Genomic DNA, 27,857 nt, shown 5'->3' with positions numbered 1-27,857 from the left:
TAATATTGTTGAATATTAAATGTCCCCAGCTAAGAAAGCCAAAAGCCAAGGCAAAGTAAACATTAACTGAAATACCATAAAAACTATTTTAGTTTAACTAAACATCATTTAGTTTAACTTAATGTACTAAAATAAATAATTTAGTTTGACATATTGCATGTTCAGATATTCATACAATGTGGAAGTTTGCGAAAATGATCAAAAATGTTGAAAAATAATCTGACTGGCAACGTAAAAAACGCTAGAATGTAAAGTGTAAATGTTAACTAGCGAAGTTAACTAATGTTTACAAATGAAACCTTAATGTAAAGTGTTGCCAGAAACTCAACTATCTTCTTGAACTTGTGAACAGGCTTAGACTTTTAACTAGGGATGCACCGATATGACAATTTTGGCCTATACCGATAACCGATAATTCATCACATTTGAAAGCCGATGACCGACATATTGGCCGATAACTCTAAATACAAATTTTTATATCATTTGAGAGCCTGATTATTAAAACAAAAGTCTCACCTTTAAAATCCATGTCCCAAACACACAAGTATAATGCTGTTTTATCCTCTTTTCAAGTGATTTCAATCAATTCATAATCATCATGTTGAACAGTGCACATCTGAAGAGTCTCAGCTGAAGGAAATAATACATTATTGATCAGCTTTAATATATCAGACACATTTTCTTATCGGGCCGATTAAAAATGAACATATCAGCCGATACCGATATGGTGGCCGATATATCGCGCATCACTAATTTTAAAGGAAATATTCTCCTAAATGTGAAGTGTTTAGCGATTATTAACAGAAATAACTGGTGCAGCTTTAAGTTCTGTTCGCGATGTGTGATAGTTTCAGGTTTATTTGGGGGAAAAGCGTTACATATACAAAGACGGAATAAGTCCCGCCTTCTAAATCACGACTTGCCTTAAAGGGACTGGTTAATATCAGTGTGATGCATCCAAACGGTGTGTGTTCTCACACGTCGTGTGTTTGTGTGTGTGTGAGCAGGTCAGCGGACTATCGGTGTCATCACTAAACTGGATCTCATGGATGAAGGGACCGACGCTCGGGATATCCTGGAAAACAAGCTCCTGCCTCTGAGACGAGGTGAGGCCAGAACGCTTTTGTCCTCATCACATTATTATTGAAATTGAATTTTCATATTATTATATGAAAACTATTACATTTGTTAAAAATTGATTTGTAATTATTTTAAAAAGTGCTCATAATTACAGGTGAAAATTTTTAAAAATAGCTTATGAAAACCCCAAATTCTAAGTCTTAGAAAATTAGAATATTACATGAAATCAATAAAAAAGGGTTTTAAATACATAAATATCGCCCCTCTGAAAAGTATAATCATGCATATTTAGTAAATTTCACCTTTTAAGTTGAATTACTGAAATAGATGAACTTTTGCGCAATATTCTAATTTTTCAGGTTTCACCTGTATTTAGTTATGTTTATAAAAATGCACAAATAAATTTTACTTATTAAATAAATAAATTAATAAGGCAAAATGTAGTCGAATCGTAATTCCCACATTGTGAGGTCCCTCTTATTTTCCTCATTCATTAGAAATAAAATGACTTTATTTTTAAATATCACAAATTCATTGCTCATTTACTCATAATCTTATTAAATATATTGAAATAACTTCTCATTGGATGTCCTGAGATGAAACGGTGAGCAGCTATTGAACTTTTGTCCTAAAATATTTATTTATCCATGAGATTTTATAATTTAACAATGATGTTGGCTGACATGCAGGTATAATAAAATATTTAATTAATAATTAATTTCAAATTTATATTATTTGTACTATTAGGCTTTTATTTTCTTTGTAAACACTAGTGGAAATAACTATATCACGTTTCAGCAACATTTGTGACAGCAAACTACTAGTAAAAAGTAAACTACCGCTGACCAGATCTCGCCTCATGGTTTCCCTCTAGTGGAAGTGTGAGAGAGAATCAGAAAGTCTTCATTTCAGTGACACATCTGGAAAAAACGTTGCTTTCTTTCTCTGCTCGCCAACAGAGGGTGTTTATGGGAGAGCGGTGTGCTGACGCTGCAGTTTCACACACGTCGGGTTTTCCCATCAAACGCGTCTTCAAAACCACAAACATGCTTTCTTTCCGGATCTGAAAGCATGAGCAACAAAAGTTTAACCTTTTAATCCAGACATAAATTCTTTGTCTATGTGTACTTCATATCCGCATCATCCAATTTAATGTGATTTAATAGCATTCTCAAGACCTTGCCACCAAAATCAAAATCAAAAGAACAATGGACGCTTTTCACATTTCTGTAAGTTTTAAAAAGAAAATATAGAATCAAATAAATGGATTAATAATGTTTTATTTGTGAATACAAATAGTAATATATAACATTTCTGTCTTTATTAACCTTTATGCATTGAAATCTAAATCATTCCGTTGCATTTTTTAACCCTTGTGTGTTTTTAAGGACATTTCTGTCCTTTTTTTTTATTTTATTTTTTTATTTTGGCTGTGTTGATGCAAACGGCATAATTCTTTTGTCAGAAGTGTATATTTTTATTGGAATTTTCACATTTCATCCTAATTTCCTTTCATAAATCTATTTATACACAAAATAGGACCTCAAGGACAAAAATGTCCCCTTTGAAACCCATTAAAACTGAATTCTTTAGTCCCAGGGGCCTTTTAACTATAAAATAATAAAATATAAAATATATAAAATGTGAACTATTTATTTATTTTTTACCGGATGGCACTATTTCTCAGGTTTTGCCTATAAAGCAAATACTCCGCTGCATTATAGAGCCAATTAGATCTTTAAAACGAGAGCAAACTTAAGCTTTATTAAGAGTTTTTGACACAGATATTTTTGTCCTCTAAGGACTTCAGTAACTTTTTTTAATCGGCGCTCAAGGCTTCGTGGATTTAGGACATTTAAATGCTAATTAAGGCCTTATTTTTTACACTAAGGAATTTAAGACGTTTTATGGATCCGCGGACACCCTGTAACTCACAGAAATAGATCAATACCCTCCTCAGCAGTTTCTGTGAATAATTAACAAGGTTTCAGAGTAACAAACAGGAGAATATGGTGTTTCAACATCAAGCTTCGATTCCCTGAGAAAGCAAGAACTGATCAAATGCAAATGTTTACACTGCAAAAAATGATTTTCTTACTTAGTATTTCCAGTCCAAATATCAAACATTTCTTAAATTAAGATGCATTTACTAAAGTACTGAAATGCCATAAGATATTAAGTCTAAACAAATTTTTCTTTAAAAAAAGCAAAATTATCTGCCAATGAGGTTAGAAAAATAATCCTGTTTCTGTTTGAATTAACATTATAATTTATAACATTATAATTTTGCCTTTTTAAGCATCAACTCTCTTAATTTTGATTAATTTCCCTGGAAAACAAGACTAATAATATCTAATGGCATGTTACTCATCTAGTAAATGCATCTTGATTTAAGAATTTTTAGACACTTTGACTGAAAACAAGACAAAAATATTAAGTAAGAAAAGGATTATTTGCAGTGTACCTTCTGCCAAAGGCATAAATATAAAAATGCATAAATATAAAAATGCATAAATGTCTCAAACTATGCTCACATTTGCAGAAGTAAGAAAGCATGCAATCTGAGTATGAAGTCAAACATCTCTCATCAGTTTCTGCTAAGATCAGATGATGTGTGTGTTTGACTGCAGGTTACATCGGTGTGGTGAACCGCAGTCAGAAAGACATCGACGGAAAGAAGGATATTAACGCGGCTATGGCTGCGGAGAGGAAGTTTTTCCTGTCTCATCCCAGTTATAGACACCTGGCCGACCGCATGGGAACGCCGTTCCTGCAGAAAACCCTCAACCAGGTGAGACGATGAAGACCGACAGACAGAGCTTAGAGGAGTATAGTTCACAATCTCCTGATAGTTTACTCTCCACATCATCCAAGATGTTCACGTCTGACTGTCTCCCTTCAGATTTGACTCCTCAGATGTTACTTGATGCAACAATAGGATTGCCAGAATGAACTGATATTCTGCCACAAATTGGCATTTCTGACTGGTTTGTCACTTGTACAGGTTTATGTGCAAGTATGCCATCAAAACCAATGCAAATGCAAAAATTAGCATTTTTTGAATAGCTGTCCACTTTAGTGCCCACTGTGTGTGAAAGAGTTAATTTATTCCATTCAAAATTGCAGTAATGTCTAAAAATGGCTGTTTTTACGGAAAATAATCTAGGATTTCTCTCCATATATTGACTTTAATGGGGTCCAAATGTGAGTTTCAGTGCAGCTTCAAAGTCTCAACACGACCCCAGCCGAGGAATAAGAGTGATCTAGACAAACCAGTGTTGCGGATTCATTGTGTTGTGGCTTTATTTTGTTCTGTTGTGGCTTAATTTTGTTGTGTTTTGGCTTTATTTTGTTCTTTTGTGGCTTTATTATGTGTGTTGTGGCTTTATTATGTGTGTTGTGGCTTTATTATGTGTGTTGTGGCTTTATTATGTGTGTTGTGGCTTTATTTTGTTGTATTGTGGCTTTATTATGTGTGTTGTGGCTTTATTTTGTTGTATTGTGGCTTTATTATGTGTGTTGTGGCTTTATTTTGTTGTGTTGTGGCTTAATTTAGTTGTGGCTTTATTTCTCTGTGTTGTGGCTTTATTTAATTGTGTTTTGGCTTTGTTTTGTTCTGTTGTGGCTTAATTTAGTTGTGTTGTGGCTTTATTATGTGTGTTGTGGCTTTATTATGTGTGTTGTTGCTTAATTTTGTTGTGTTGTGGCTTAATTTTGTTGTGTTGTGACTTCATTTTGTTGTGTTGTGGCTTTATTTAATTGTGTTTTGGCTTTATTTTGTTCTGTTTTGGCTTAATTTAGTTGTGTTTTGGCTTTATTATGTGTGTTGTTGCTTAATTTTGTTGTGTTTTGGCTTTATTATGTGTGTTGTTGGTTGTTGCTTAATTTTGTTGTGTTGTGGCTTTATTTTGTTGTATTGTGACTTCATTTCGTTGTGTTTTGGCTTTATTATGTGTTTTGTGGCTTAATTTAGTTGTGTTGTTGATTTATTTCGTTGTGTTGCGGCTTTATTATGCATGTTGTGGCTTTATTTAATTATGTTGCGGCTTTATTTTCGTTGTGAACTTTATTTAGTTGTGTCATGGCTTTATGTAATTGTGTTGACTTTATTTTGTTGTATTGTGACTTTATTTCGTTGTATTGTGAACTTATGTTTGCTATTTATGCTCCGTTGAGTTGTGCATCACCGTAACACACTGAAAAGTTCATTATTTTTTTTCGACGCCATGTCCCAAAATTCCTTCATTAAACCTTCAACTCTCTGTCGTTCTTCCGCAGCAACTGACCAATCACATCCGCGACACGCTCCCGGCGCTGCGTGCCAAACTGCAGAGCCAGGTGCTGTCCATCGAGAAAGAAGTGGACGAATACAAGAACTTCCGTCCGGACGACCCGTCCCGCAAGACCAAGGCCCTGTTGCAGTCAGTCTCACATTTAATTCAGCCCTACCTTAAAATAACAACAAAACCCAGCATGCATTTCCAGCAGGTGAAACACCGTAACCACAGGTGACACTGGGAAAATGAGAATATGCTGCAAAAGTTCAGACTCATTACATGCAAAGTGAGATATTTCAAGCCTTTATTAGTTATAATTGTGATTATTTTGGATTACAGATATTCTAGTTTTCGAGTGTCACCTGTCCACGGCAGCACATAGACATATACACTAGACCTCACCTGGGGGTTCTAAGCATGCGTCAAAACCGCCGCCATCTTGGAACAGGGGTCTTGTCATAGGAAGTAGCTAGGTAACGCTGCTATCTCTGCCTTTACTTGATGGTGGCGGACTTTTGTGCAGCGTATGAAGTTCACGGATGAAATCTGAACTAGGAAGAGTGTTTAAAAAAAAAAAAAAATTTTTTTTTTTCTTTCTGGAATCAATGATAAATACATGTCTGACCGTTGGAAAAAAACAAAAAAAACAAGAAAAAATCGCATTCATGATGATTTGTGGTGATTTTATTTGCGTTAGACCTGCGTATACTACATTGACGCTGATGCATTAAAGTGGAGGGGCTCCCCTGTTTCAAGATGGCGGCTCTATTGACGCATTCGTTCTAATGAACTGCCGTATCCAAGGTGACGTCTAGTGTATATGTCTATGACGGTAGCAGAGCTCTGAGTCTGAGAGAGGGGGAGACGCCAAATCTAACATGTTTGGGAACCACTGCTTTAGATTAAATCATCTGCTAAATGAATAAATGAAAATGCAGATGCTGGATCTCCAGTGTGTGTGTGTGTGTGTGTGTTTCAGGATGGTGCAGCAGTTCTCGGTGGACTTTGAGAAGCGTATCGAGGGATCTGGAGATCAGATAGACACGTATGAGCTCTCCGGAGGAGCCCGCATCAATCGCATCTTCCACGAGCGCTTCCCCTTCGAGCTGGTGAAGGTGTGTGTGTGTGTGTGTGTGAGAGCAGTAACGGCACATGTAGGCCAAAACTTCTCAACATTGATAATAAGAAATGTTTCCTTTAAGTTGTAATAGTATTTCAGTGTTTTTACTGTATTTTTGATCAAATAAATAAGCAGAAGACACTTCTTACCAGAATAAATCGTTTGACTGATAGTGTTGAACGTCTTCTGCGGGAGTTTTTTGCAGCTAAAATGACTACAAAACTCTTTAAACTCTTAAGACTCTTAAGGGGATTGTGTCTCCCTCCGGCCCTTTAAGAGTAAAATATTCCACTTTCCTTTGCCTGGAAACACACACACAAACTCACTCAAACACACACACACACACTCACTCTCTCTCTCTCTCACACACACACACACACACGCACACAATTTTAAATGCAGGTTCATAATAAACTGTCACCTGTAATCCGTGCTGATGTGTAACTCAGTCACATGATCTCTGTCCTCAGATGGAGTTTGATGAGAAGGAGCTGCGCAAGGAGATCAGCTACGCCATCAAGAACATCCACGGCATCAGGCACGTGTGTTTATATCTCTGTCCCGCTCGTGTGCAACCTGGGGGTCAAACCTGGGGTCAAGCCTGTGGTTAAACCTGGGGTCACACCTGTGGTCAAACCATGGGTCAACCTGGGGTCACATCTGTGGCCAACCTGGGGTCACACCTGGGGTCAAACCATGGGTCAACCTGGGGTCACACCTGTGGCCAACCTGGGGTCACACCTGTGGTCAAACCATGGGTCAACCTGGGGTCACACCTGTGGTCAAACTGGGGTCACATCTGTGGTCAAACCTGGGGTCACACCTGTGGTCAAACTGGGGTCACACCTGTGGTCAAACCATGGGTCAACCTGGAGTCACATCTGGGATCACACCTGTGGTCAAACAATGGGTCACACCCGTGGTCAAACCATGGGTCAACCTGGGGTTACACTTGTGGTCAAACCATGGGTCAACCTGGGGTCACACCTGTGGTCAAACCTGGGGTCACACCTCTGGTCAAACTGGGGTCAAACCTGGGGTCACACCCGTGGTCAAACCATGGGTCAACCTGGGGTTACACTTGTGGTCAAACCATGGGTCAACCTGGGGTCACACCTGTGGTCAAACCTGGGGTCACACCTCTGGTCAAACTGGGGTCAAACCTGGGGTCACACCTGTGGTCACACCTGTGGTCAAACCATGGGTCAACCTGGGGTCACATCTGTGATCACACCTGTGGTCAAACCTGGGGTCACACCTCTGGTCAAACTGGGGTCAACCTGGGGTCACATCTGTGATCACACCTGTGGTCAAACCTGGGGTCACACCTGTGGTGAAACCATGGGTAAACCTGGGGTCACACATCCAATCACAAACATCTCTGACTTCAGTGTCATCCAATCAGAGGATGAGGGTTTTGTGATTCGATTTGTGACAGTAGCCGCGTTTCCATTTCCCTTCCAATTGCGCAAATTGAAATTGCGAATTGATAAAACGCTCAATGGAAACACGTAGATTTTGCAAAAACTTGTGTAAAAGATTTTAAAAATATGCATCGTAAAAAAGATTTTACTTCCGCATGAGGCGTTTTTTCAGGCAATTCGAAAAATCACTATTTCGCAAAACTTCAAAAGAAACAGTTTTTTAGCATTTATAGACCACCTGACGTACGTACCGGTCGACTCTTCTTTAAACATGACGTGGGGTGTTTGGACAGAAGACGAGAGCGAGTTCTTCATTAAACTCATAAAAGACTGGATTCTAAACCACAAAGAAATGCCACAATTTATGAAGATCTTGAAGCCGATATGAGGGAGAAACGCTGTTAATGCGTGGATAAAACGCCCACGTCTCCTACGATTAAAATATCATGGCTATTGCGATGTCAATTTAAATACGTAAAGACTTATCGCGAGAGAAAACAATGACGTTTCAGTCGCATAACATCGGTTTATGGAAACGTCAATAGTTTATCACACAAAAGTTTTGCGCAAATGTGTAATGGAAACGCGTCTTGTCTGTATGTCTCTCCTCGCCTCTCGAACGAACCTCCGTCTGTTGAGTCTCGTCTTTAGGAGTAGAAAACATGTGACCTTTGGGCTTCAATAACCAACGTGAGGCTTTATTATTGCCACATTTTATTTATGATCCTCCTTTTGTCCAACAATCTTTATTACGAGTTTGTGTCTCACGGGTCACGTCAGACGAGAGGGTCGACACTGAAAATACTTCTTTACATTGCTGTTATATAGGGCCCTATGATTTCCGCGATAACGAAATCACGGACGAAATCGTGGAATTGGCCAGTTAACGCGGAATCTAGTGTTAACGTGGAATTTCGTGGATTTTTTGGTCACAATCGTGGTCACAATTTCCATTGAACTCTATTGGTAACGACGGAACTAGCGACCATAGTTGGCTAACGATGCTTTCGGGAAACGCACTCCTGTTCGTACGCGACTTATACAGTGTTTCCTACACATTGACTAATTCGCCACCACATACTGCGTTTCAGTTTAACAGTATTTGAAACACGCAGCGTATTCTTTCAGTTGTATTTCCCCGCCGTCCCTCCGTCTCTCTCTCACTCACGCATCTCAATCTCACACACACACGACGTGCACACAGCGTCTGTCGATGAGGCGCCGGACTGGACAAAAGCGAAAGCGAACTCTGTGAGAGACAAAGTGTGACTTTATTTAAACTTATATAAACGAATATAATTTATATTACAGTTTAAAGCTCATAACCATATTTTGTTGTTACTTGAAGAGTGCAGTGTTATGTTGCATCATGCAGTATTTCCTGAAATGTCTGTATTACCTCAATAAATTTAAGGTCATTCCTAATTTATTTGTATTTTTTAATACATTTTAATCATTAACTTTAAAAGCATACTATTTTTACAACTAAAATAACAGTCAAGGGTTAAAAAAAAAACGAATTCCCAAAAATTAAAACGGAAAAAACGGAGTTTGGGAAAAAATAAAACGGATTTCATAGGGCCCTAATGAACATACGCACAGTTTTGTGTTAATGTTAGAGTCTAATGTTAAAGGACAACTCCGGCGCAAAATGAACCTTTGGTCAAATAACTAGTCAACCGTTCTACAAATAGTCAACCGTTCTACAAATCTCAGATACCAATGTTTTATTAGACCAAAGGTTCATTTTGCGCCGGAGTTCTTCTTTAACACACGGAACCGCGTTGTAAAGTATTATTGTCATATCTATGTAACGTTTTAGTTGTGTTTTCCCTTATAAGTCATATTTCAGAGATTTGATATTCGAAGGTGCTCTATGTAGAATTGAGAAACTCTTGTTGCTAGCGACACCGGTGGCCGTTAAGTGAATTGCAGCCACAGTTTTAACAATTGAGCGTCGGCATAAGCTCCAGTTTCGAGCCATTATTTCAGTTCTTCATTCATGATTATGGGCTGGGGAGGGAGTTTGTTGGATTAACGCTCTTCTTTCCACCCAATTTTTCCTTTTCTTTCTCTCCTCTGTCGTTCTTTTCCCGGGCCTGTCCGTTCCCTCTGGTCGGACAGAACTGGGCTCTTCACACCGGACATGGCCTTTGAGACCATTGTGAAAAGGCAGATCATGAAGACTAAAGAGCCGTGCCAGAAATGTGTGGACATGGTCATTTCTGAGCTAGTCAATACCGTTAGGCAGTGTACTAAGAAGGTAAAGGCCTGGTGGAGGGGTTTTCCGTGTCTCCCATCAACCCAAACTATTGCTGTGATCCACCTGTGACCCCCCCCAGGGGGATTGTGGGTGTTTATTGTCGTGTATGTTCGTGTGCCTGAGCTTTGGACAGAGGTTCTGGGTGGAATGGCTTTGTGTACAGAGAGTCGTGGACGCTGAGGTTTCAACCTCCTTTGATTACGATCATTTCGGAAAGAATTAACAGCGTTTTTACTAGGGCTGCACGATATCCAAGGCTTGTTAAATGTGATATTTGATTTATAGCTGAGAAACGGAAAATTATATAACAAACTGGAGCTGCACGATTTTGGATAAATTATTTGTTACGATAATTTCGTTAAACGTAAGGGTTAAGTGAGCATTAACCTGTTTAACAGTGTTTTTACTAGGGCTGCACGATATTCAAGAAGAATGTGTTTGCTTGTTGAATGGGATATTTGATTTATTAAAACATATTTAAATTTAAACATTTAAAAACAAAAACTGGAGCTGCACTAATCTGGATAAATTGAGAACCAATTTTTTTTTTGGTTTAAAATAGAGATCACGATTCTATGGAAGCTTGTTTCCGCTATAGTCGAATAAAAAATAAAAAGGTAATTGCGACTTTATATCTCACAATTCTGACTTTTTATCTCAGAAATGCATGATATAAAGTTGCAATTGCGTGTTATAAAGTCAGAATTGTGAAAAAAGCCAGTCATTTTTTTCTTAGAATTGGACTTTATAACTCACAAGTTATAAACTTTATAACTCTAAGAGAAAAGATGTCATAATTGCGAGATATAAACTCGCAATTGCGAGTTTAAAAAAAGGCAGAATTATGACTTTATATCTCGCAATGCTGACTTAATATCTCTTCATATGGAAGATCATATGGAAACAAGCTTCCATATGATTCTGAATAGATAACTAAATAACATAACGTCATTTATTAGAGTTTCTAACAAAATGTTAATTACTGCAGTGCAGTCTATTCAAAAAATACATTTAATTAATTTGAATTAACTCTTGAGTGAATGATTCAATGACTCACTCATAAAGACTTCACTTCTTTCATTACTGGATGAATCCTTGTTTTTGAATGAATGTCTTGTATAAATGATTCAGTGACAAACATTTTTTAACAGCCACTTGTCGCCACCTACTGGTGTAACGATTATTGGTTAACTCTATTTTCATTGCTACCGTAGACATCAGTGTTAATATCCGAACTATAAACTTTTATCCCAGAACTTCTGTGATCATTTGAATATTTGTAACACAAAAATAATGATTCTGTGTGATTGAAAATACGCTGTTTTCATATCTATGCATGATGACAACTGCTTTCTCTGGGTCAGAATGCAGATTTGAATGTTCACTGTGATCAAAGTATTAATAGACGAATCATTGACAATTAGAAATAAGATCATGTGGGTGTTTGAATGGAGATTGTGATCTTTCAACGCTTGATCGTGCAGCTCCGTAACCGACACACTACAGACGGTTACCGCCAAAACTGACCAACCATTTCATGCCATCTTGACCGGCCGAACCCAGTACTATCTGCATCAACATGAACTGATATGCATTGGTGATATTTTCCATAATTTCAATATATTGTGCAGCCCTATTTTTGCCGTTAAATTATGATATTTCATGATCCAAAACCCCAAGCTAACATTGTTCTTCATGAGCTCATCTAGCAGACCTCAGCGTCCAAACACTCTGTTTATTCGAGACAGAAGCTTTGAGGAAGGCACAGACGTGGCTAACGGCAGTCAAGAGATATTGATCAATAAATCCAGTGCAGAAAAACCATGGCAGAAGCTTCTCGAGGACACTTAGGCTAAATCACAAGTCAATTATCGTTTATATATATACTGTAGTGCTTTATACAATAGAAATTGTTTCAAATATTATATGAGTATCAAATATGAGACTAATTCAAATTCTGCTGTAAATAAAGCAGCTCTAAAAAGACTCAGGCACTGTAAATACTATATAGAAGGTGCACAAATACAAATGCCATCATAGATTGAGAAGGATTTACTTTAAAACATTGCAAGGAAACTCCAAGTAACACTGAAATAAACAAGACATTTTGACGTAGATAGACTGAAATAGTATTTCCTTGTAAAATGTACTCCAATATCTCTCTGATTTACACTATAATGTTTACAGTGTGTTCTGTTCTCTTCACAACTTCAAAAGAAATGATTCTTGCAATATATAATATTGTTACAGAAAGAGTATTTTCGAGAGTAACTAAAGGGCTGAACAAGCAACAGATGTATCAATTTAATCAAACAATGAGTCGCTATGACAACAAATGAGAACATTCTAGAAACCGTAGTAACGGAAAGGAAACGCCACAAACAAAGAGTTACAAATTTAAAAGATGAACTGAATGTTACAAATATACCGCAAATACCAACCGAGAGATTTGTTTTGTCGCAAAATGTAAATGCAAGAAAACAAAAAATGCAACATTGAAATAAACAAGAAAGACTGATTCATTGTAAAACATACTTATAATTATATATTTGTATATATAACGAAATATTTTTTACAGTGCGTTACATACAGTACTTTCATGTAAATTTAATGAACACACACAAAAAAAGAAATTAATGCAGGAAACTATTTCTAATTCTAACGCTAAAATTTTTTTATTGTAAAATTTTTTTATTGTAAATCTTTAAAAAGCATTTTTACAGTGCGTTACACTAAATGCAACAAATATGAATGTACTATTAAACTTATAATGTTCACATTTATTACTGTTATATTCTATGAAATATAATTTAATCATACTCTTCTATTTTTATAAACCGTTACAACTGTAAACAATCGTCAGAACCTCAAGTTGTGAAAACGTTTTCATAAGCTGTAAAACATAATCATCACAATTATAACAAATAAAGGTCTATCTGAGTCTATTTGAATATGAATATGAACCAAATTCAAATTCAATTCATTCGACTGCCTTTGGTCTGCGCATCTGCTTTCTGAAGGCTTGGGTCTCGGCCACGGGTCGACTTCTCTGCGGCTCGCTGTCGAATGGCTTGAGGAGAAACCAAATGTCTCACTTCTCTTTCCTCTGTGCTGTCTATCTATCTGCCCTCCAACCCTGTCTATCTGTCATCCCTCCACCTCTTCTCCTCTCTCTCCATGACTCTTCCTCTGCAGGACGGGCCTGTTCACCCCTGACCTGGCCTTTGAGGCCATAGTGAAAAAGCAGATCCAAAAGCTAAACGGGCCGTGCCTCAAATGTATAGATATGGTTGTGAGCGAGCTCTCCTCCACCATTCACAAATGTAGTGAGAAGGTAAAGAGGAACGAAGCTCCGTTCGTCCACGTCTATCTTAAACGTACGGATAGACCGATGGCTGGACGCAATGGCAAAAGTCGTAGCTGTGAATGTAGTTTTGTTTATTCTAGGTGGTAATATTATAAATATAATGAGTTTGTTGTCATCGTTTACTCACACTAATGCCGTTCCAAACCTCTTTAAGTGTGTGAATCATGACAGAACTGGAATGATTTAGTTAACAATAACATCGGGTGTCTATCGGGGGCTGTCAAACGATTAATCGCATACAAAATAAAAGTTTGTGTTTACATAATATATGTGGGTGCACTGTGTATAATTATTTTATATATATAAATACACACACGCTTGTATATATTTAAGAAATATTTTCATGTATACACTGTATATAGATTTATATATACTATATTTTATATATAAATAGTATTTTTTTCTTAAATATACATGCATGTGTGTGTATTTATTTATATATACAAAATAAAAGTTTGTGTTTACATAATATATGTGGGTGCACTGTGTATAATTATTTTATATATATAAATTCACACACATGCTTGAATATATTTAAGAAATATTTTCATGTATACACTGTATATAGATTTATATATACTATATTTTATATATAAATAGTATTTTTTTCTTAAATATACATGCATGTGTGTGTATTTATTTATATATACAAAATAAAAGTTTGTGTTTACATAATATATGTGGGTGCACTGTGTATAATTATTTTATATATATAAATTCACACACATGCTTGAATATATTTAAGAAATATTTTCATGTATATAATGTATATAGATTTATATATATACTTTATATTATATATAAATATTAAATAGTATTTTTTTCTTAAACATACATGCATGTGTGTGTATTTATTTATACATACAAAATAATTATACACAGTGCACCCACATATATTGTGTAAACACAAACTTTTATTTTGTATGCGATTAATCGCGATTAATCGTTTGACAGCCCTAAATATGGAAAAAATTGCATATAGAAGTGGCCAGAAGTGATGCCCAGTCGAGGAAAATGTACATCTTCACCCTTTGTAAGCATATTGCGTAGTTATGCTTGGAGTGGATTGTTTTGTTTGTGATAATAACACAATGAAACATGATACTGTAAGTTGTGGAAAAAAAACAAATGCAAAAACAAGAACCTGTGAAATATTAATAACTGATTATGCTGTAGTCAGCTTTTATTTGTTCTTTTGCATGGTAAAATAAAACCCGTAGCTGTAGTTTCACAAGTAATTGTGTCAGATAAATAATTTTATTTAAAATATTTTAATAATGTGACACTTTATTTTAAGGTGACGTAGTAACATAGTAGCAATATTAATGAAGTATGTTCTTTCTTTGGTTTGGTTTAGGATAAGTTACTTGTAATCAGTGTTGGGTAAGTTACTCTAAAAAAGTAATTAATTACTAGTTACTAATTACCTCTTCAACAATGTAATTAGATTACTGTACTAATTACTCTCTCTAAAAAGTATTTAATTACTTTTAATTATTACTTTCAAAATCCCATATCAATCTCAACCAGCTGAATAATACAAGGATAGACATGAATCTGTTTTATTTCGTTCAAATAAACACTATAAAATTGCATGAATTATCCTTAAACTGACCAAGGTGGAGAAGGTTACATTATAAAAACATACTTTTTAACATCAGACAATACATTTTGATGCTAAACCCACTATTTTTTTGTGTCTGATCTCATTACATTTCACACTTTTTTCATACATGTTTTACAATAATTTATACGAATTTGTACGAGTGCGGTCGTAATATTTAGACACCTCATGAAATGCATACGAATCGCTGTGAGATCGGATTGATCTATACACAGTATTTTCCTCAATTACATCAGAAGTAACTGTAATTAAATTACAGATAAATGAAGAGTAATCCCTTACTTTACATTTTCAAGGGATGTAGTAATTAGTAATTAGTTACACCCAACACTGCTTGTAATTATGCATAATTTACTGTTGTTATTATTATAGTGTACATGTACTAACGTGTCCTTAAAATAAAGTGTCACCAAAAAATGAATTGGGTTCAATTCAATTTTTTAGGTTCATTAAAAACAAATATGCCCCCCGGACGTCACTTTTGGCCACTCTTACTGTTTTATTAATATTATAGATTATATTAAATACATTATATTAAATAGACAAAAATTTGAATGGCAAATTTTGAATCTTCTGGGATTTCCTCTAAATAAAAATGACAAGCTGTAAAATTTTAATAAAAACTGCATATAACAAGATGTTAATAAATACTACACTACAGTCAAATATGGACAAACCCAAGTGTTGAGTTAAATATAAACTAACGTTCGGGTTTGTCTATATTTCACCCAAACAACAACCCAGTATTTTTTAGTGCACACATAAATCAAAATCAACATATGCTGTTTTCAAATTGAGCGTAGATCAGATTTATTAGGATTAGTCCAGCAACGATCGGTCTATCCTTACCTCTCAGATTTCATCCTGGTTTATTTTGTCTGTGTCAATTTAATTTACTAAGTATTTGTGTCGTTTTTCACACAACAGTAGCCGTAGACATTTTATCCAAATCAGTTCTTGTATTAATAACGCATGCTCCCTCGTATGGCCCGTTGGTTTTTCAGTGTGTTTTTCTGTCGGATGTGTGTGTGTTTTAGTTCTAGCGTGAGAAATCCTGCGTATAAGAACTGATGCTCGAGCTGGAAGGTCTTCTTACACCAGCAGACTAACAGTCATACATCTCTCTCTCTCTCTCTCTCTCTCTCTCTCTCTCTCTCATACCATTTCATCATACGTATCCCTCAAAAACACTTTGCTTCTGTGGATTTGGACTGGATGTTTTGAGTTTTGTCTGAAAGAAGAGGAAAAAAAACATATTTGGCTCATACAAAAAAAGAAAACTGCCATTATTTGCACACCTTCCAAATTCATATGTTGTTGTTTTTTCTAAAGCGCAATATGATATTTTTTAAAGAATTTTCAAGCTCCAAAATGAACTCAAAACCCAACCCAAGTATTATATAATTATGATCACATCAGTTAGTATCACTAAGACATGAAAGTGAAGAGGCAACACAATTAATAATAATTAGAGCCAGACCGATATATCGGCAGACCGATATTATCGGCCGATATTAGGCATTTTCCAAACTATCGGTATCGGCAGTTATAATTGGCCGATAAATTAATATTTCAAAAATAAAATAAAAACAGACAAAACACACTTGAACCATGAATTGGAGCTGTGTAGTTTGTCCACCAGAGGGCACTCTACACCGTCCCTGTTGGCAACACTCGTTGAGTTGGTCACGATACATACATTGATTGAATAACAATTAAAAGAACATCCACATCAGTTCTCTTAACTCAAATAAGCATGACAAAATTTGTGACTATCAGTTTGTGACTGTCCAGTTAAAAAAATAAAAATAAATAAAATATCGGCCGATATATCGGAATATCGGATTTTAAAACCCAAAAATACTTGTATCGGTATCGGCCTTCAAAATCCTTTATCGGTCGGGCTCTAATAATAATTTAGAAAATACAATAATTCAGTGCTTTTTTGTAGCTTGACACTCGTATAACTGGTTGTAAGAGAAAGATTGTTCAGAAATTGTGTTAAAAAGAGCAGCATATGTGTTTGGAAGGACGTAATAATGCCAGACGATGTGTTTTACTCACATTAAATGGGTTCATAACTTAATAGTATGAAGGTTGAAGGAACATCAGTGTGAATCCACACATGGACTCACGTCTTCTCCTCTCGTTCTCATAGTAATCTTCATCTCTGAGCTCGTTTGTTATGCCTGTTCGCTCTAGAAACACTCATTTCTACAGAACCCTGATCACTGCTAGACGCCCATCACTGCATCCCTGTGCGAACCAAAACACTCTGCTGGTGTAGTTTTTGTGATTGTTTATATGCGTGCGTGTGTGTGGGTTGATTTATTTAATTCTACACTGGCTTCAAATTCCAATGCATCCGCAAGTCACACAGATCCTGACAATTCGGTTAACATTTATGTTGCAAAAATTGCAGTATTCAAAATCAAATCAGTATTAGCGGTCGGTCGTATCGTGAATGATTCATCATCATGATTCATGTGCACAACTCTTGGTATTTGGCTAAATGTCGGGGATGCACGATATATCGGCCACCATATCAGTATCGGCCGATATATGTTCCTTTTTAATGTTATCGTTATCGGCCTGATAAGAAAATTTGGCCGATGTATTAAAGCCAATAAATAATGTATTAAATTGCTTGAAATACGATTAAATCACTTAAAAAAAAGGAATTTACAGTTTAGCATTTTAGTCTGTCATATCAGCATTATATGACTTTTAATGGTGAGACTTTTGTTTTTGTAATCAGGCTCTCAAAAAATATATAAAAATTAAGATTTATCGGCCGATATATCGGTTATCGGCTTTCAAATAAAAATAATTACCGGTATCGGCCAAAATTTTCCTATCAGTGCATCCCTAGTTAGATTACAGGACATTGCAAAGCCAAGAGGCTCATAACTATCTATTTTAATGCATTGAACTTTAGAGTCACGTGACATGCTGTATGTTTGTGCACAGGGCCAAAAATTAACACTCGGCAAGCGCCAAATACCAGTATATGAAGCGGTGTCAATCCTTGTAAACATAGTCGGTTATGTCTGAACAGTTGAGAAAGTAAACACGCGTGTGTCAGTATCAGTATGTTAGATCTGTGCATTTGCTCTTAAAGTGACAGTAGCCTAATATTCCTGCTGCGTCTGTCAGTAATGAAATAAACACTCACTGCTCTTGGCTGAATAACTTTTGTAACTTTAATTTAATTTACACAGTGACTGGTGTTATTTAAATTTGATTAGCCTACTTTATTCAATTTCTGTACTTGAACATTGTCAGGTGTCACAACAGGCTACTTTTGCAAAAATACTTCCATGACTTTTCATTTGCTAAATTTTCCCGGCCATTGGTATGTGTGGCAAAAAGTTAGTTTTAGGCCCTGTCTGTGCAACGAACATGATTGACATGCATGTATACAGTAGCCTATAGTGTTTTTTATGTTGATACTGTGATTTTACAGACTTTGCAACAGGTTTTCTCTCAATAATGGTGTCATTATTTTCATCAGTAAGTAGAGGTTGTAGTGATCACCTGTTGCAGACTCAGTGTGTTGGTCGTATGGTTTATTGGCATCACAAACGCGTGTGATTGTGTCACAGTTGGCCCAGTACCCCATGCTGAGAGAGGAGATGGAGCGGATCGTCACTCAGCATATCCGAGACCGCGAGAGCCGCACTAAAGATCAGGTGAGGCCCGTCCCGTTTTCAACCCTCATCCTTCCCTCGGGTCATTTTGACCCGGGAATGTTTTTGGTTTTTTAATCTGAGGAGTCCAAGACCTTGTAACGCTTTTACTTAGAATGAACCGGATAGCTCACCTAAACGGTTGTAGTCAGGTGTAACGTTAAGCAAAGACTCAAGACGTAGCTGATATTCCACCGTGGTGATTTATTATCAACGTCGTCTCACGAACAAATGGGCATCTCGCAATTCACACCGCTAACAACAACAACTGCGTTACCAAAAAGAAAGAAAAGCGCACACCGCTCGCGCTTCACATGTCGACTGACCACCCTGAGTGAGGGAGTTACAGAGTACATACTATCTTAAAGGCGCAGTACCTAATTCTACTTGTTACTAGGGGTGTAACGGTACATGTATTCGTATTGAACCGTTTCGGTTCGAAGCTTCCGGTTCGGTACGCATACAAACCGAACGATTGCTTGGACCATTTTTCCTGCCGGCAAAATTCGTGCTGACGCGGCCAACACAACGTTGCGCAACATCAAATGGCAAGCGTAATGAATGCAGAACGAAACTGCGCTATAAATGTGCTTCACGGATCGTTTATCGGTTCGGACTGTGCAACGCGAGCCGATCTCGACCAAGCGACACTGTTACTACACAACACAGCGCTAAGAGATCCGGTAAAGAAAACATTTGAATTCGCCACTGAGGTAATAACATCGCTGCGAGATCTAGTGAGATGCATTCACATTTCTCTGTTATTAACCGCAGATCTCTATTAGATCAAACAGCGCTGTCATGGAAACCAGGAGAAACATTGTGCCGTGAATGAACTTTACGTCCACAGACCAGCAACATTCACCATGGATTTAATATAGTAACACTAACTGGAACCAGTTTGGCTGGAATGGTGAAATGCTTTCAAGTACTTCACACATCTTTTACCAGCACTTCAAAATTCAAATATTATATAAATAAATATATATTTAAATGTTATTTTTAATGTGATGACCAAAACATTATTTGTTCACCCTTCAAAGATGACCCCCATTTATAAACCTGAAAGTTTCAAGATCTAGGAAAACTCACACTTATTTAAAAATATTTTTTCTTTAAACAAATAGGAAATTTATCTGGCATTTCTTTCTTTTTGCTGTATCGAAAACGTACCGAACCGTGACTTTAAAACCGAGGTACGTACCGAACCGTGATTTTTGTGTACCGTTACACCCCTACTTGTTACAACCTCATGACTTTTATTGCACTTGAACCATGATTACACAAAAATGTAATGAATTCAACGAATGTTACTTTTTTAAAAAGTAACATATCCTTCCCTCTCGGGTCAATTTGACCCCTTAGAAATGTATGCAATGCGAGGAATGTTTCAGGACACAGAAAAAGCTAAAAATACTCAAAATTCAAACTAAAAATGCTAAAACTTTACCACAAAGTTTAGGACCCAGCAGAACAGCTCATATAGAGCTATAAATCCATCTAGTGGCAATCTAGAGTCATGAAATATCATGTTATATTATTATTTTCTCAGGTCAGCAAACACTCTGTGAGAAATTGTGAGTTATTTTGAATTTAAGTAGAAAGAATGTGAGGAATATGTGCTTAAATTACTATTTATTTATTTATTGATCAAATTTAGTAATTGAAAGGTAAATAAAATAAAAAAATTCACCCAAAAAATGTTAATTAAAAATAGAAACAATATTACCAAATGAAATAAAATAAGCTTTCTATTGTTTGTCAGGTGCTGCTGTTGATTGACATCGAGCTGGCGTACATGAACACCAACCATGAAGATTTCATCGGGTTTGCCAAGTGAGTCACGTTTCCTCGATCTTTAGCGTCAGATGACCCACATTATTTAACCAGTATCATAGAAAATACAGACATTAATATATATATATATATATATATATATATATATATATACATACATACACACATATATACACACACACTGCGGTTCAAAAGTTTGGGATCGGTAAGATATTTAATGTTTTTAAAATAAGTCTCTTCCGCTCACCAAGGCTGCATTTATTTGATTTAAATAATAATAATAATAATAATGTGACATATTATTACAATTTAATATAATCATTTCTATTGGAAAATATTTAAAAAATATCATTTATTCCTGTGAATTTTCTCAGCATCATTACTCCAGTCTTTAGCGTCACATGATCCTTCAGAAATCACTCTAATATGAGGATCTGACGCTCAAGAAACATATATTATTATAAATTATATTTTACAATATATTCACATAGAACAGATGTTTTAAATATATATATAAATGTAATAATATTTCTAATTACTGTTTGTTTTGTAGTTTCAATCAAATAAATACAGCCTTGGTGAGCAGAAGAGACTTCTTTTTAAAACATGAACGTCAGTTTATATATAAATCTAATATATATATATTTAGTTTATTGTGTTCTGTTTAGTGCTCAGCAGAGAAGCAGTCAGGCGAGCAAGAAGAAAGCGGCGGGGAATCAGGTGAAGGGTTTATAACACAGCCTCATATTGAGAGGCATGTTGTGTGTTAAATGTTAATCATGCTCATTTGATGTGTGTGTCCAGTGTGTGTTTCTCTGTTCTTCATCTATGTTTCTTATTCTTTATCTTCACGCCCTTATCAACTGATCCAGGGCCAGGTTTGTTCTCATGCTTCTCTCAGTTCAAATACTAGCTTTCATAGAGAGAACTGGTCTCAGATCAGACGTTAAGTTCAAGTTCAGCTCCATCATCAGCATTTAAACTTTATGCATCTCAAGCTCAGCAGAATCAACATTAACACTCAGTGTTTTGGAAGTATGTCCTCAAGACTTCAACATTTTACATGTTCACTTGATACTTGTGTGATAAATCACTTCCTGAGCGTAACTGAACTCCTATGAAGAGCAACGTTCACACAATAACCCCTGAATGCTGTTGATGGAGGCCGAGCTGATCCCAGAACAGTGTGTTAGTCGTAGAGCTGCTTTATGAGCGTCTTCCACACGCTTATACACTGATGTAGGTGCAGTTCTGCTTCACTCAAATCAGTTGTTAAGGGCAGCAAGTGACAGCGTGTGTGTGTGTGTGTGTGTGTGTGAGAGAGAGACAGAATGTGTGTGTGTCTGTCTGTCTGTGAGAGAGAGAGCGTGTGTGTGTGTGTGAGAGAGAGAGAGAGAGAGAGAGAGAGTGTGTGTGTCCTGTTCTGCTCATAGACGCATTCATTCACCGCTGCATGTTCTTCAGTGTTTCTCCTCTACAGAGAGACCGGCATAATCATAATCATAATTATAGCATCAGTGGTGGAGGAAGTACTGAATCTCAGTACTTAACCCTTATGCTGCATTAGGGACATTTTTGGTCTTTTGCAGTTTAATTTCTTTGACCATTTTGGCTGTTTTAATGCAAATGGTATGAAATTTAGCAAAATTGTGACTTTTTGGATACATGTAAAAAATGTGATCCCATTTTGCAAAATATGTATAACACACACTGTGTAGATCAAATAGTAACACTCAGCACCATAAAGACCAGAAATGGCCCATTGAAACCCATTAAAACGTTGTTTAAATCTGAGGCTGTCAGTAATACATGAAACATGAAGCAAAAGCATTATATTTGCATTATATAGTGTATTCCACCAGATGACGTCACTACATATTTATTCCCTATGGGTGGAAATGCACCTTATTTTAGGCAATAGGCAATGTTTAATAGGTGGCCATTTTTGGTCTCTAACGCGCTAAGTGGGATTTTTTGCAAAGTGGGACTGTGATAATCCAAATCTAAAGTTTTCTCTTTGCATTTAGTTTATTGAAAATAATTGAATTTTTGTGTTTTTTCCTCTTATACAAATCGATGGTTTCGCAAACAAAACTGGTAATTAAAGGGTTAAAATCCTGAAATTGAATACATTTTTGGTAGTTATGATGAGGACTGATGCTGGTTAAAAGATTTAACTTGGTAAAAGTGGAAAATAATAATAATATATAATATTTTAGGCAATGTTTAATATGTGGCCATTTTTGGTCCTTAATGCACTCAACGGTGTTAAAAATCTAATGCAGCACAAGGGTTAAGTAAAAGTACAAATAAACAGATAAATATTTACTTTAGTAAAAGTAGAAGTAACACAATGAAAACCATACTTAAGTAAAAAGTACCAGATTTTAAATGTACTTTAAGTATTAAAAGTAAAAGTACTTGCATAACAATTTATTCTCTTAATGTCTATTTTTTTTCTAATGATTAATAAAACATTTAATTCTAACTCATTCCACCTTATACTCCTATAATGATGTTCAATAATTATGGAAAAAAATTGTTGTCACCATTTCTGAAACAAGCTTGCAATTAGGCAATATTCAAATCATGCTTATCCACTATATGTTAATAACTATGTTTGGCCGTAAACGCGATTAATTTATGGTGTAATTCTGAACCTCTTGGCTTGCCATAATCCTAATCAAACGTATAGGCCTATTACACACGGTGCGTTTCCTATGCACATAAAAACAAATTTTCGCGTATAAATTGCGCGATAAACACACTGCGTGCGAGACGCATTTAGTGTGACCGGGTTGATATATCTATGGCAACCAAACGTCACTGGTGAGACAAACGTGCAACGAACGGACGGTCAGATTACGTTTTGTCAGGGGAAAAACTGATCAGGAAATGTAATGAAAAAGTAACAGAAGTTGTAGAAATGTAGTGGAGTAGAAAGTATAATAATTGCTGCAAAATGTAACGAAGTAAAAGTAAAAAGTATGCACTATTTATTCAACTTAAGTAAAGTAAAGATACGTGAAAAATGTACTTAAGTAAAGTAACGAAGTATTTGTACTTCGTTACATTCCACCACTGCATAGCATTAATGTGCTGTGAGACTCGAGCCTCAGCAGATCTCCAGAGGTGTGTGTGTGTGTGTGTGTGTGTGTGTGATGTTTGAAAATCTACCAGATTTAAATTGCCGTAAATTGAATTTTGTTTAGGAGGAGAAATGCAAACAGATTTTTTTTTGCAGTGTTTCTTGATTTGCATATTTCTGTTTTTGAACACACTGCTATTCAATCACGAATTAAGTAAACTTAAGTTGTTCGTAGATTAAAGCAGATTGAACACAATAAAATTAAGTTCGGGCAAAATGGCAGTCGGCTCGCTCTATACCGCCACCCTCTGGATGTACACTTTTTTTACTTAACATAAATGGTTTGTGTTTAGACAACACATTAGGATTTTGTACTGTTAAGTTGAGACACAATTACATAGCATAATTAACCCATCAACCTCCAAACTCTTACTTTAATTCCAGTGCATGTGTCTCAAATCAGTGTGTGTCTCAGATCAGTGTGTGTGTGAGTCTCAGATCAGTGTGTGTGTCTCAGATCTTGTTACTGCATCACTAGTGTTGTTTGCCACAATGATATATCCTCTTCTCCTCATGTTGTTCTTATTCTTGTTTTACTGTGGCGCATCAGGATGAAATCATGGTAAGTACAGTGTGTGTGTGTGTGTGTGTGTGTGTGTCAGCACGGTCACTGTGTGATTCACATCATGTCTCGTCTACATCTGTGTCAGCGGTTGCGTAAGACACTTCCGTGTGTGTGTGTGTGTGTGTGTGTGTCTGTGTCTCCCTGCAGTGTCACTAAAGACATCAGTCAAGCGTAACGTGGATGAGCGAGCCAGAGTGTGTGTGTGTGTGTGTTCTTGATTTTAGTCTAAACTAGTATTCTTGTTCGGCTCTGTCGAGAACACGTCTGGTGTTTCGGTAGAAAAGAAAAAATTTTTTTAGGACTATTCTTATTTTCATTGTATTTTGTTCTGTTCGAGACGGTTTGAGTTTCGATGTGTTTTGCACATTTTATTCATTCCTGCAGATTTCGTGCTCATCTCTCAGAACTAAACCGAGTTCCTATTCGCTTCTTATTGCACTTAATCAATTAAATACACACAAAATAACGTCAAAAAGCTGTTCTTTTTATTAAGAACTTTATTATAAACTTTTATTAAATATTGTTGGATTTCACACACGTGTAAAAGAAAAGCTAACTTTTCTGCACAAGATACGTTTGATACTTTTTCTCTATGTCTAAATGTTCACTCCTCGCAAGTATAACTTACATTTTACAATGCAGGGACGGTAACTAGAGATATGCGAGTTATAAATACAGTAATCATTACTTTATTTAGGCAGAAAAAGTTCATTGTGGTTTCCAATCTCATTAATGTTAACGTTAGCGGTCTTCCACTGATGATAGTGGCATTAGCTAGCTTTGTGGTTAGCTAGTCTATGATGAGCCATAAGTTAGCAATAGATAACATCATACTGCAAATTGTAAAACAAACATTTTCAATATAACAGGCTGAGGAGATATGACTAAAGCATGTTTCGTCCGATTTTATTTTATTTTTTAAATATTCATTTATCGGCCATTATAACTGCCGATACCGATATTATGGAAAAAGCCTAATATCGGTCTGGCTCTAGTCACGTATACTGTCGGTTATGTTTTAAGATGATCTTCATTTGGGGTGACACTAGTTATCTTTGGGGTCTCCAGACAATAACATGTCATTTTGTAACAGAATAAATAGTAGTTTTTGTTTTTTTGTTTTACAATTGTAATTTTACTGTTTATTAATGTTTTTACTCAGCATTTGTGTAGTTTTTGGAGGATTTATGATATAATTTAAATTTATATAAATAAATTTAAAAATGTTAAAATATTTTTTGTAAAATTAACTTTATAAAAAAAAATTGTTTTCTAAATTTATATAATTTTACATAGTTTATTGTAAAAATGTTGCCCATATTTTGGTTTTAAAAGTAAAAAAATTATAATTTTAGCCACTAGATGGCTAAAAAGCTCCACTATATCTAAATATCATCAAATCACAATTCTAACAATATAAATGACTTTTTCTGAGAAAGGTTTGAGAGCCGTACAAAGTTTCATGGCATTTGGACAAAGAAAACATTTTGTAAAAGTCATTTGCAGGTTAAAAAGACCAGAAGTGTGTGTAAACGGCTGAGAAAGAAACGCATGTGTGACTGTATAATGAATCCGTGCATCAGCTCTTAAAGTGACAGCAGCCTAATAAACATGAGATGATATTAAAACTATATATTTAGAACTTTTTCTCAGTTTACTTTATTTTGCTCTCCTCACTTACATTAATGAACTACAGTCTCCTGCACACACTAGTAAAACAAGTACATCTGGTGTCTGATTAATGTTTGGTTTGACTGTAAATGTTTGTGGTTTTACAAGTGTTCATCACAGCATTATGCAGTGACACACACGCCGTCTGTGTGTTCCAGGTGATCAGGAAGGGCTGGCTGACCATCAATAACATCGGCATCATGAAGGGTGGCGCTAAAGAGTACTGGTTTGTGCTGACGGCCGAATCGCTGTCCTGGTACAAGGATGACGAGGTGAGACGTTTGCCAAGCTTTTGCTTTCAGGTTTGGGTCGGTTAGGATCTTCAAAACAAACAAATGTTTATTTATTTCTACATAACTCGGTGTCATTCTGAACCACACTCAAAAAAATTATATGTTGGCTTTAATTAATTTTTTGTCAACAGGTTCCACATAACTGGATTACGTTAAACAAACACAATTTGTTTATGTAACTTCAACATAATGGAATTATGTAATTTGAAATTACCCGATTTAAGTAGTCTCAACGTGAATTTTTAAAGGCTTCCTGACATGATTCAAAGGCGTTTTATTATATTCATTCATCCATTTATGTTTCATTTGATTCAGTGACATTTAATTAAATTGATAGACTTTAGCTAGCTATTTGCTAGCAGAAGCACATATTAGCATTTTGAATGCTAAGATTTACATGCTCCTTCATTCAAAGCAATTGAAAATAATGAAATCAGTCGACAGCCAAACAAAATGCTCCACTCTTCTCCACAATGGTAACTTAAATGGTTTAATAATTCCAATGTAATTTAACATTAAACACTATTACACACTATCCAGTCTTCCCCTTTTCCACATTTAAAAAAAAAAAAACACATAAAATAACACTTAATTTTAACATTTATTCTCTCTTAATTCAACCATATGCAAAGCATGCTGGGAACTAAAAGCACCGCCCAGTTTCAGTTAAGGCAACACGAATTAATCATGTAATCCGAATTAAGTAAACTTAAGTTGTTCGTAGATTAAAGCAGATTGAACACAATAAAATTAAGTTCGGGCAAAATGGCAGTCGGCTCGCTCTACACTGCCACCCTCTGGATGTACACTTTTTTTACTTAACATAAATGGTTTGTGTTTAGACAACACATTAGGATTTTGTACTGTTAAGTTGAGACACAATTACAAAGACCTTAATAGAAAAAATTATTATAAGTAAACAATATATAAATATATTATGTAAAGTGCACAACCTGTCTAGTTCATTTTTTTGAGTGCAGTAATCCTGTTTCTGACAATTCATTCCCTGTTTTCACTGTGTAAAATACGGCACGATTCTGTACTTTACAGGACGGGTGGCAACTATAATACGCATTAATGTCTCGTAACCGCATCACAACTGATCGTTTGCATCAAAGCTGAAGCAACATGGTCTTGGAGATCTGCCTCGAGCGTCCCGTGAGCGTCGCTAACACACCGGCGCCGTCGCGGCTACGTCTCCCCGATCATTACTGCCGTCAGCTTCAACGCCACTCTTTTATGTGGAATTATTTATATCAGTTTTCCGCAATAGAAAAGAAATGATCTCAATTGGGTTATTTTTAAGCCGTTTCTGCTGACTTGACTGTGTTTTTCCCCTTGGCTGGAGTGTTTCCCAGCGCTGGGAGGATCTCCCGCTAAATGAAGCTTGTAGGATTCGAGAGGTCTTTCAGAAACGGAAAGAAAAAAAACAAAACACGTTCCTGGATGATGATGCTGCTCGTTTCATTTTAAGCTCAATCATGTTTTGATCGTCGTAGGTCGTTGGGTGAATCTTTATGAAAAAAAAAAGGACTATTG

General features: G+C 36.0%; 1 protein-coding gene across 1 annotated transcript in view; it reads left to right on the top strand.

The window, feature by feature from the left end:
- The window catches only part of dnm1a (dynamin 1a), an 86,839-nt gene that overhangs the window by 21,800 nt on the left and 37,182 nt on the right, over nucleotides 1-27,857 (top strand). Inside the window, exons 5-15 of the mRNA XM_039661499.2 lie at nucleotides 1,008-1,106; nucleotides 3,711-3,871; nucleotides 5,359-5,501; nucleotides 6,337-6,472; nucleotides 6,948-7,015; nucleotides 13,360-13,498; nucleotides 18,761-18,847; nucleotides 20,610-20,680; nucleotides 21,310-21,361; nucleotides 24,340-24,351; nucleotides 26,184-26,297. Coding sequence (XP_039517433.1) covers nucleotides 1,008-1,106; nucleotides 3,711-3,871; nucleotides 5,359-5,501; nucleotides 6,337-6,472; nucleotides 6,948-7,015; nucleotides 13,360-13,498; nucleotides 18,761-18,847; nucleotides 20,610-20,680; nucleotides 21,310-21,361; nucleotides 24,340-24,351; nucleotides 26,184-26,297 — 1,082 coding nt within the window. The remainder of the gene's footprint in view (nucleotides 1-1,007; nucleotides 1,107-3,710; nucleotides 3,872-5,358; nucleotides 5,502-6,336; nucleotides 6,473-6,947; nucleotides 7,016-13,359; nucleotides 13,499-18,760; nucleotides 18,848-20,609; nucleotides 20,681-21,309; nucleotides 21,362-24,339; nucleotides 24,352-26,183; nucleotides 26,298-27,857) is intronic.

The sequence above is a fragment of the Pimephales promelas genome, chromosome 4 (genome assembly GCF_988280905.1).
Source record: "Pimephales promelas chromosome 4, fPimPro1.hap1.1, whole genome shotgun sequence".
NCBI lineage: Eukaryota > Metazoa > Chordata > Actinopteri > Cypriniformes > Leuciscidae > Pimephales > Pimephales promelas.
This window is presented reverse-complemented; position numbering and strand designations above follow the sequence as displayed.